Here is an 11,353-nt window from a genome sequence, read left to right as displayed (position 1 = left end):
GGAATAAGGACGTACTTTTAAGGAATTGGAGTATTTATTTCCACTGTGAAACTCGGTTCGCCAGTAGGTAGTAAACCTTGTAATCGTTACTCCATTTTGTACGGTGCGTCAGGAGTACGAGTACTATGCGTGCGTTAATACAGGTAATTAGTTTGAAGCATCGATAAGGCACCTGCACTCCTCGACGTTTGCCAGGTCGTTACTCTTATAAATATATACTTATTGCATTACTTATTTCTCGCAGTGGAGAAAGATTAATCGATAAGGCTCATCCGGTAACTCGTTATCCGCCGTAAAAGGTTCTTAAATGGTTCATCTCTGAGTGTTCCAAACTTCACCGATTGTTCACCATTCCAGGACTCCAGGAATGTACTTGTCAATTAATTTCTCGTAATAGGGCCACAATTCGCCGATGTCAGGCACGCCTTCGCTCTTGGTATAAAGATCGTACTTGCTGTAAAAGAGAAATCCCCTCCAATTAAATTAATAATCAATTTAATTCATAATTCATATCATTTTACTCTACTCGGAATGGCATGCCCGAAACTTTTCACTCGCATAGAATAATTCAATTTTTTATAATAAATATAGACAAGCGATGCATATCATTGACTTTGAAACTTTTCGGACGGTAATGTCGAACCGAAATCGAAACTCACTTGAACTCCAGAATCCATTTCAACATCTCCATGTCGTCGTTCGTGCAGAAGTACATGTAATCTCCTCCAGCGTGCCAAGGATAAAATGAGTGATAACGAATCATGGCCAGAGCCTTCTCCGGTAGTTTACATTTGTTATGTTTTAAGACCCGATATAAATATTCATCGTGGCCCCAGGACATCGTAAGATTGGACAAGCCACACCGAGGTTTGTACATGCCGTACTTTGTACTGAAATAAATCCTCAAATTATAATCTGCGGGAGAATAAAGCAAGAAAAAAAAAAGAAGTAACAATTAAAAGACACACACAACCCTCCGAATAACACGGTACAATTTTTTCATGCAGCAATAATTAATCAATTTGCAGAACCATTGTACGAATATTTCTAAACTTCGCTTAAAGCAGTTTGGTATGAAATAAAATTCCTTTTCCAGATAATTGAAGATCCCACTGACTTGTATCGACTGTCGTTTCCATCGGGATTATTTTCGAAGCTGGTACTCCTGTAAACAATGGAATCGCCCCATGCACATCCCACGGGAAAAGTGTCACCAACCACCGCCCATTGCGGTTCACCAAAGAAGACCATGATCTGGAAGGTAATAATTGTCATTACCAGATGCTAAAAAATAATACACTTAAGGTGAATCGCTCTTAAAGCTCCCAACCTGTTACTTGAAATTTTACCACGTGAACACGGAGGCTCTGACATTTTAAACAATTTATATTTCATTAATAACAATTTATTCATGCTCATGTGGTAATATGTCAATTCCGTACACTCGGTTTGCAGAAAAAAAAAAAAAAATGTATAAACGATTAATCGGACATTTTCGTTACCTTATGTTAATGGATAAGAGCTAATGTCATACCTTGCCGAGGTCGTGAATTAATCCTGTTAATTGGAACCAGTCGAGGTCAGGATGATCAGCTCTTATGCGTTCTGCAGTTTGAAAGGCATGCACGATATTCGGTAAATCGGTATCGGGGTCGCTTTCGTCCACGATGTCGTTCAGCTTGATTAAAGCGTCCTTAATGGCCATCTTGAACTTGTTGAATTGCAGCCACTCCGCCATTCGAGCTATCGGGAAGATTAATAATTAAAGAGACATTACGGTGAATTTACCTGGAAAAAAAGATTAATTGTCGAGCCTTCGGAAAATCACCGAGCTCATGGAACGACCCGATAAACATATCGATAATCGGTACGCTCTAGCGTGGCTTAATAATCGACAATACGTCACAGAGATGGGTGTAAAATCAATCGGTTAATCCGCACACTCTTACGAGGTCTCGTTATCGATAACATGTCCCTATAATGCATTCAGCGAGTATAACAGTCGATTATCGGTAATTATTCCAGCACCAATTAACCGGGTCCGATGATTGCGGCGGTAAATTTAAATATTATCGATTACCCATGTCGCGCACAAAGTAGGGCACATTGAAACGAAAGCTCCGATTAATGTATCTAACCGCTGGTTAAAGGATATTTTCTTAATTAATGAGATTACTCTCATATTATATTATTATAACAGGAATAAAAAATCCTCATTAAATTTCCCAGAAAGATTATGTCAACGCTAGATGATATCTTACGCTATACCTCACGCGATAAGGGCATGATAACGGCCTGATCCGGTAAAAAATAACCGAAACTCTGGTTCTTTTTTTTTATATTTTTTTCTTGGGCTCAGAAAACCCGGAGAGGATTTCTCAGACGATCGGCTGGGCTCGCAAAAGTACTCTGAGAAGCGATATCGAGTAACCTATGACTTCTGCCTCGTGTCTTCGAAGATGGGCATTATATCTCGAGGCGATTAAGGGCAGCGATTAATTCCTGATAACGTTTTCAGCGGGAGTTCTTCACGTTAATGGTCTGCATCGGAATCCGCATTTGAGCTTGCATACTAACATCTGACGAACTGGACGGTCTGATTGGTGTGCATATTGTAGTACGTCTTCTTAACTCGTTCCTTGATCGGATCCGAGGAATCTACCGAATAGTTCCTGAATTCTGTCTTCAGCTTCCCCTCGAAGATTTCCTCCGGACGAAGCTGCGTGGATGGGTCCAGCATCGTCGCCGATTGATTGAGAGGCTGTAAACATTTTTCATATTTCATATTCCAGGCCGACAATATATTACACATACATTCATATACGCATCCCGCACTAAATAAATCACGACTAATGTTGCTAAATGCGCCTGGTTAAACTATTTCTAGTCATCGTTAATGAGAAGATCTGAATATGACGAGGAAATCTTGATTATTCAGATCTGATTGGATATATGGATATCTTACTACGATTGCTAGAGCTAGATAAAAAAAAAACGTGTCTCTTAGATTTTTGTGTTCTTCAACATGTATGAAAATTAATAATATCGGCGGCGGACACTTGGGAATGTTTCCTTGTAAGAATTTTTTAATTAATCGGAAAAAGGATATTATCCATCCCAGATAATATTTTAATAAAAATATCTGATAGGGCATGTTTAGGAATCTGGTCAAGATTAAATAAATGAAACTTTGTCTTTTAACTGGAATTTTTTGGATTGTGATAAATAACGCTCATTTCTATTGTCTTGTCAAGAATAGAACATTAGACCTTCACACTTGAGAAGCGATGCCGGCGAGGCGACTAATATAGTTTTTATTTTACGTCCCGATTAATAAATTATTCGCCCGTGAACGCGATCGATCGACCGAACCTTCGATTCCATAAAAATCTCGACTGAAATAACAATTCTAAAAATTCCACTCTACTATACAAAGTGGAGGACGCGTGAAAAATATCGCTACATATTCCAGAAAATTAATTTATTCAAGAAAAAAAAAATAGAGAGAGAAAAAAGACCAAACGTTTCCCTTTCACTGGGAAAAAAAAAAAAAAAAATTGACAAGCACTAGATAGAAAAAAAATGATTCTTATAGTGTTTAAAAAGCGTTTAACAAATTTTAAACTCAATTCGAAAAAATTAATGTACCTAGATCGGGACTTAAATAAATGGGTGCACTTGAACGAAGAAAAATTAATATCGCTTAAATCTTGGCTGAATAAAATTAAGGCGCTTCAATTTTAATTTGAACAAGCGGAACTAATTGTTTAAATCTTGACAAAACACCGGATAAAGCGAATAGAAAAACGAGAAGAAGGGAAAGATTCTCGATAGGCCGACGCGGTATTTACAAGGTGCACTTACAGCGATTTTGGCCGACATATTTCCGAAACAAACTATCTCTCACAGCTGGTAATGCCACACTGACTGACTAGTCGGATAACTGAGTTAACTTATAAACCTGAAACAAACCACCCCTGACCCCTGTTTGATCTTTCTACACTCGGATGTATAATGGCCCGCTATCTCCCACCAAGGCATCGCGGTTTATTTGTAACTTCCCTGGAATATTATGGCACAGCGGCGAAAAAATGGGAGAAACTGATAAAAAAAAGGTCCCGAGAATCTCCTCGACCCTCAATCATCAAGTTTTTCAACAAGGGAGATTTATTTAAGCTAAATAAAAAGGCCACGCAACTCTCGAGCGTCTTGAAATCGTCCGCCATTTTGTTTTCGGCGTTTGAGGTGCATAAAATCCTTCCCATAATTTCCATTCGTTCTGAAGTTTTGAGTTGAATTCCGTGATATATTTAAGTTAAATATCAACGAATTATTTAAGTTAAATATCAAAATTTACGCTGGGATATTTTCTGCGATTACGAGGAAGAACTTTCGCAAGTGCAATTAACAAAATCGGGGTTTAAACGGCAACGAGAAGCATCTGGTGAATTCTTGACCCCGTATCACGGCAAAGTCGGTGAATGGGATCAGTTAGATTTTTTTAATACGTCTAAAACGATCCGCTATCATGCGGCCATAAAAAAAAACGATTATTCCTACGAGGAAGAGAAGTTTAGAGATTCCCTGCGTATCTTAGGAGAGGCACTTAATAAAAAGTGCCCTTGTGGTGTGCACCGACGTTATGAAATCTAATCCTTATCGCCGATCGGTGCCATGAGCTTCAAAACAGTAACAGCTTCTGTCAGATCCCGTGATCCGAAATTCCGCATATCCGCAACGTTTGCTCGTTCGTGTCTTCCGTAATGAGTACATCCATTGTCTTCGACGAGGCATGGTAAAAAAGAAAAAGAAAAAAAATCGGAAAAATAGTCGCTCTTCTCGTGGGCGGTCAGTCGTTGTTTTTTCTTCTTTCGAATTGGCAGGACTCGGAAAAACCTGGATCAATCCCTTTGCTTCCAGGATCAAGAAAGAATACTTCCATTCCAAGCCTCCGGTCGTCCTGAAATTTTGCGACAAAGAAAAAATCCCGGTAAAATGCAGGGGATTTTTTTCTTTCTTTTTCCCTCCACGATTAAAAATATAAATTCTATTCCTATGTTATCGCATCGTCCTAGAAATACTACTATCAAGAGTAGGTAAAATAAGAGGAGAATATTCTCCTTCCATTTCCACGGTTAAAAAAGACAAGTTTTACTTCGGACATTTCTTCGGATTGACAATTTGAGTCCATTTGCGTGAAATAATTATTCTTCGAATCTTCGGTTCATAAAAATTTTTTTCCCTCGACTTGAATAAAATAAGGGGAGAATTTTTTCATTAATTTCCACGTCTCGAGAAATTCTGCCCCGGGAAGAGTAAAATTTCTAATCGCCGTTTACTTTCCACTCGCCGAAGAAAGCGCGGAGTGAGGAGGACAAGATAAATTTTCCAGATCTGGCATAATACACAATTGTCTGGGAAACGCGCTCAGAACTATCGTCCGATTATTCTGACGCAAACCCGCGAGATCTGCGCAAAAGAGATTAATGAACCTCCAAGTTTTCCAAACGATAACCTCGTATTACGTAACGTATCGAGTATAAACGATAATTGCAAGAGAATACTTGATAAAGGATAACGCTACCATCTCCAGGATAAGTCGAGCGACATTAAAGACCAGAACGCGGAAACGATAAGTTCGATAATTCGTCCACATAGTCGCACACATAAATCCCAGTGGTTTCCTTTCAGCGTTTCAAACGCTTCTATTACTCCTTACGCTGTATATAAAAAGAGAACTACACCTAAATTAACAATAATCGGCACATAATTCATAAATAGTCCTAATTGGTCCATACATAACCTCGTACAACACCAGGCACGTCGTTTCGCTTTGCGTTTCATACAACAAACTTCGCTTACAAATTGTGCACAGAAGAGAAAAAAAAAAATGCGACGTAACGAGAGGAGTCCGGAATAATTCGAAAAGTGAGATATTTCTGCAATATTGTCTCTCTTTATAATACTGAAAATACAGGGTACACTGAAACATGTTAGAGGCGCTCCTTATTATCCAGAAGACAGAACTCCTCCCATTTATTCCTGGGTGTATGCTTGCGTGTCTATATTTTATAATCTGCGGTAAAAGACAGGTCGACGGTATATGTACAATTTTACATACTCAATATCAGAGTGACTCGTTGTATACATTAAGACGAACTCGATCCCGAGTCGCTGGAATGGCTACTCTTCCTCGAGTGCTTCGAGGACTGTCTGTGTCGGTGCAAAGGGCTTCTAGATCGAGACTTGTGCCTCGACGAGGACTTCTTGCTCTTCTTCGACTTGTGCGGCCGATTGCTGCTGGGGCTCTCATAGCTGGTGCATCCATGAAAAATACGAATAACGGAAAAATACAACATAAGTACCTCGCATTAATTTATACAAGTAAATAGAACCGCGAACCACGAATGACCATACCGCCATCTTGCGGCCGCCTCACCTCTTATGGGCGCTCTTTTTCTTCTTGTGTTTCTTGTGCTGCTTGTGCCTGTCGGAATGGCTTCGACTTCTGCTGGAGCTCCTGGACCTGGGCCTGGACCTCTTGCCGCTGAGGTCCGCGCTCTTAAGCCGACTCATCAGGGAATTGGATCCACCCCTGGCCTCCTCCTCGATCTCTTCCGGCGTCGGCGAGGGCAAGGACTGCACCTCGTCCTCCTCCTCCTCGGCTCTAGGACGCGGATTCAACCCCGAGGACGGTATCTTGTTCAAATTCGGGGCCTGAATCTGACTGAGGAACATCGCAGCTTTCTTCTTCCTCTCGAGCTGGAGCTGCCTTTCCCTGGAGACGGCGGCCATCTTGTCCCTCGCGGAGGCGGCCATCTTGTCGCGCGCGGCCGCCGCAAGTTTATCCTTAATCCTGTCCTCCGCCTGCCGATTCCTCGCCTCCTTCTGCCAGTCCTCTAGAATATCATCCGTAAGGTCCACCAGCTCCTTTTCCTCGATTTTCGCGCGCCTCTCGGTCCTGGGCGGCTCCTTCTCCCTGGAATCTCGCGCCTCCTCGAGGCACTCCGGGGGCGAGTTCGGCTTCGAGCCGGCCTCCCTCTTTTCTTCCTCGCCCTCGTCCTCGCTCTCCTCCAGGGGCAGCGCGCTGCGCTTCTCGATGACCCCGGCCTCCCCTTCCTTCGGCTTCTTGATCGAGAAGGACACCGTGGTGACCTGTTTCCCGCCTCCCTGCTGCTTCCCTTTGGCGTCGCCCTTCTTCTTGGCCTGAATCATCTTGACCCTCTTCTGCACCTCCTCCATCCGCTGCTGCTTCTTGTGCAGCTCCTCCAGCTTCTTCTGCTTCTCCTCTTGCGGCTCCTGCTTCTGCAGGAGCTCCTCCTCGGTGAGGACCTTCGCGTTGAACGCGCCCTCGTAGAGCGTCAGCTTGTGCGCGTAATACCCGTGATATTGGTGGGACAGCTCGAGGAAGTTGAACCTAGGGTCGCCCTTGTTCTTGACGATGGCCTCGAAGTCTCGGCCGTTCTTCGCCACGTAGCTCGCCATCTTGTCGATGATGATCTGCACGTCGGCCGGGGGCACGATGAACGAAGGCCTGCTCAGAGGTTTCTGGTAAGACGTCCCGTAAGGCACGAGGGGGGTCAGCAATTCTTTCTGTTGAAGATGAGGCGCGACAACCTCGACGCTCGACGACGGCGCGGACGCCATTTGCGGATTGGGTGGAGATTGGGTTTGTCCGTTTTGTCCGTAAATTACTGGCCCGTGAGAGTACTGCTGCGGGGCAGGAGGATACGCCATGTAGGCCTGGGAAGGGAAACAAGACCTTCGATCAGGTTTATCTGCGATTATAACAGAATTTAGTGTTAGAATTTAAAAAAAAAATTAAGTTTACCTGTGCTGCAGCGGGGTGGTAGTAGCCAGGTGTTATCAACGGCTGCATCGGAACGTCCGACTGAGGGGGCATCCTCGAGGGAGGCGGTTTGCCGGTTATTTTATTCACCAGCATCGAGTAGGCGCAATCCGCCGAAGGCTTGTATTGTATGCTCGGTATGCTGGGCGCCTGGAAACCAAATTGAGGGATCTTAAAATCTCACCGCATGCGGCTCGTTACGATTATACTTTCCTATGTACCGTCTACGAGATATGTCTAAATCCTATTGCGCGGTCTAACGTTTACCAGCGGAAAGGTTTTCGTATCTCGACAAAGATAGGACTTGGACCGCGACTGAATATTCCCGAGGTTTAACGAAGAGAACCGGATTAAACGATCTGTCGGTTAATATTTACGGTTACTCTCGGAATCGGGTCTCAGTGACCGAGGTTTGTAGGGCGGCAACGAAATTTAGCGTGGGACCAATTTACGATGAAAGAGTACTTTGGCTAGGAACGTTATCGTACTAGAACGCAAATGAATCATTGGCAAGAATCACATTTTGAACATGGTGCGGCTATATAAACAAAGGGGCACAATGGTCGATCCGATGCATACCAGAACCAGCCCTGGAAACAGAAACATTTCAGATTAAGTTGGCATAGCAAGAATTATAGGTTATGTCTGAACCTTGTTAAAGGGTTAGAGCAATGCGATTGAAAAAAGCGCGCGTGGCATCTTTAGCGTTATCCGAATGGTCGCGAGAGACTTCTCACCTGTCATCGGGGACTCTTTTGACTTGCCTTCGGCGCGTACCTTTTAAATCGCAGTGGAAAACCAAATGTTCCGGAATCCCCTGTCTCCGAACTCACCGACCGGAGCACAAGTCATCCCTCGAGCATTTGTACTATGTTAATCAGAAATTCTTATACTCGTAACGCGAGATTCTATGGGACCTACCGCTTCCACTTTGGTCAGGGACGATACCAGGCTCGGATGGAGGTAAGGTTCGTCATCTCCTTCGGATTCCTCTCCGTCATCTGTCGACAGTTTTTGGAGATTACGTTACACTGTCCATGATTTAATTAGATCGATAAGGCTCACCTGATTCTTCCTTTTCTGGTTTTTTCTCTGGATTGTACTTCCCAGACTTGATGGCTTCGAGTACGTGCCTGTAATAGGGATGCAGTTCGCCGTCGATCGATAAGAATGCAAACTGGGGGTTGTTCGCTTGTTTTGCTTTTATCAGAATCTCCATCTGGCCTCCTTGGCGGCTTATAAATAATGCCGTTTTCGTTATGATAGCGTTAAGTTTATGCGTTTCAGGCTGAAAGTAAATAATAAATAGGACTCATTTTGTTGTATTCGACTGTCGATGGAAAATTAAATAAAACTTCGATACTTACCAGGATCATCCCTTCGGGTACGTTCAGTTCAGGAGGAACGACGAATGCTTGGTCTTCCTCTTCTTGTGAACCCTCCGATTGTTTTGGGCTTTGCGATTCTTCACCTTTTTGACTGTTTTCTTCTTGGTAATTGTACCCAACTTGACTGTATGTATTCTCCGAGTCTAAGGCCTGATGCAATCTCTTCATTTCCTCTTCTAGGTTTAGAAAAGAAACGGATATTCATCACAATCACAAAAATATTCAATGGTTTATTAAGACAAAAAAGTACGAGGTCGTCAAGAGAAGATCTAAAGGAAAACAATGTTTAGCAATTATGAAATACAGTTATTATACACTTACCATGACATATAGCTTCCTCTGCATCGTTATTATAGAGGGATTTGTAGCGTTCCTCATCACACAGTTGTTCGACTTTGAGTTCATCCTCGGTAAGAATCGTCCGCAGGTCGAAACCACCTGTAGGTGGCTCGTATATCCTCAAATCCCCCAGTGCCCCGCGTCCATCGTATCTACAGACACATAAGTTTGGCATTAGAGAAGGAAGAAAATTAAAAATACAAGGAGAATGGCAGCATTCAGCACCTGGAAGTTAGATAATATCACCGATTAAAATGCAAATACCACCAGTGCGATGCCTGTAAGGTAGGGAAAATACATTCATTGCCTGGAATCCCAAGCAATGAAAATTGTGCACAATAACCAAAACGTTATTTGTCAATAATTGCATAAAGTAAATACATAGGTGTTCATTCAATGTGAATTATTTTTCTATAACCATTTTGATGCACCGACGTTATGCATCACAGTCGTAAAGCATCAGGTTTTCAGCTTGCAGAAAGGCTGTTTCAAATCGACGGATGTAAACCAATCGGCACTCTAGAAACTAGACACTCCGCAGTTGCGAGTACATGAACGAGTATAGGGCTGCATCATCGAGGACCATAGAAATACTTTTGTATCCAAACTCAAATGATTTACGATCGTGTAACAGTTATATTTATCTCGAGCATGATAGATGAAACTTTTATATGTTGGATAGAATTTGAAGTCTTACAAATAATCGTATGAACTGAAAATGGGGCAACGAATGTTGTACAAAGGAAAACCCATTATGCATTAGTTCCGCCATTTATTCCTTAGCGCACTAATACATACCGCACTGATCGATCGTAACACATACGACCATCAGCTGCTGTTTTTCTCTCTACGCTGTGTCTCACCTTGCTGCTGCACCGGACGGACAGCCGTAAGCGCCGTGTCACAAAAGCACCTTATTCCGCGCCCGTGCAGAGCGCATATCGCGCTTCGGCACAACGCCATCGCAGTCGAGACACCTGCAGAAACCTTAAACAGTCTCCAGATTGCTTAACCGTACATTAACCGTGTCTCTGAGAAACTTTTTTTATCGTTTCCTCTTGTTTCACGAAACGAGGGTCGCTCGGTCGCTGACTCTTTCTCTCAATCTCTCTTTCTCGTTCACTCTCTCAGTTCGTTCCTCTAAATAGTCTAACATAAGTAATGTGCGTAATGGCAGAGAAAAAACAAATATCCTATAGATGGTAAACTTGTAGGTTAGGGAAACGGACCTGTCTATCTTCAATTCGTTATCGCCCATCCATGGTATCAAATGCTTCCCCTGATCAACCATTTTGGCTTTCTCATCGTCCCGAAATAACTTGCAGCTATATCCGAAGACCAACAGTTCTTGCGGCTCCTCTTCACCATTTTTTTTACGCAGAATCCCAGAATCAACCATCCAACGTTGACCTTTCGCCGCCATCGCCGCCATCTTTACGCATCTCTTTCGTCACGAAGAAACCGAAAGCAAGAACATTGACCAGCAACCATCAAGATAGGATACTCCATCATACAATCAAGACGGCGTCTGTTCACCGATCGTGCTGTCACCTGTCCGAAATTTCTACGTTGATTTACTCGTCCTTGAATTTCCTTGCTCAATGGTTCAACTTTTATTCTAGAAGGATCGCGTAGAGTCGCCACTATCTAGATCGACCTATATGCATACAATCCCCGCCATTCAAAATAAATAGAAATTTCTAGTCCTGCCACATCCTGATAAGACCCGCTTGATCCTGAAGATCGACCCAGTCGGTACAGGAATTTTGTTGAAATA

The 11,353-nt window shown here is 42.9% G+C and overlaps 2 protein-coding genes across 7 annotated transcripts; both read right to left on the bottom strand.

Moving 5' to 3' along the window:
• Positions 1-15: 15 nt before the first annotated feature.
• Positions 16-3,965, bottom strand: LOC105698505 (inositol oxygenase). Of its 2 annotated transcripts, XM_012422809.2 has the most exons (6): positions 3,865-3,965; positions 2,578-2,761; positions 1,535-1,743; positions 1,118-1,254; positions 660-890; positions 314-454 (listed from the first exon to the last, which is right to left on the bottom strand). In XM_012422809.2, the coding sequence occupies exons 1-6, from the start codon at positions 3,880-3,882 to the stop codon at positions 346-348; spliced, it is 888 nt and encodes a 295-aa protein (XP_012278232.1). In that variant the 5' UTR covers positions 3,883-3,965; the 3' UTR covers positions 314-345. The 2 variants fall into 2 exon arrangements, with proteins under 2 accessions (XP_012278231.1, XP_012278232.1); XM_012422808.1 differs by lacking the exon at positions 3,865-3,965 and having other exon boundaries at positions 16-454; positions 2,578-2,800.
• Positions 3,966-5,680: 1,715 nt separating this feature from the next.
• Positions 5,681-10,999, bottom strand: LOC105698501 (splicing factor, suppressor of white-apricot homolog). Of its 5 annotated transcripts, none has more exons than XM_012422804.1 (8): positions 10,806-10,999; positions 9,559-9,728; positions 9,217-9,413; positions 8,915-9,137; positions 8,771-8,850; positions 7,832-7,999; positions 6,440-7,743; positions 5,681-6,315 (listed from the first exon to the last, which is right to left on the bottom strand). In XM_012422804.1, exons 1-8 carry the CDS (start codon positions 10,997-10,999, stop codon positions 6,150-6,152), a joined length of 2,502 nt encoding a protein of 833 aa, XP_012278227.1. In that variant the 3' UTR covers positions 5,681-6,149. The 5 variants fall into 5 exon arrangements, with proteins under 5 accessions (XP_012278227.1, XP_023288292.1, XP_023288289.1 ...); XM_023432524.1 differs by having other exon boundaries at positions 10,440-10,942; XM_023432521.1 differs by having other exon boundaries at positions 9,559-10,716; positions 10,806-10,939.
• Between the last annotated feature and the right edge of the window lie 354 nt (positions 11,000-11,353).

Source organism: Orussus abietinus, unplaced genomic scaffold (genome assembly GCF_000612105.2).
Source record: "Orussus abietinus isolate OABI.00-Male unplaced genomic scaffold, Oabi_2.0 scaffold226, whole genome shotgun sequence".
NCBI classification, from domain to species: Eukaryota; Metazoa; Arthropoda; class Insecta; order Hymenoptera; family Orussidae; genus Orussus; species Orussus abietinus.
The sequence above is the reverse complement of the archived record's forward strand: the minus strand, read 5'-3'. Positions and strand labels throughout refer to the sequence as shown.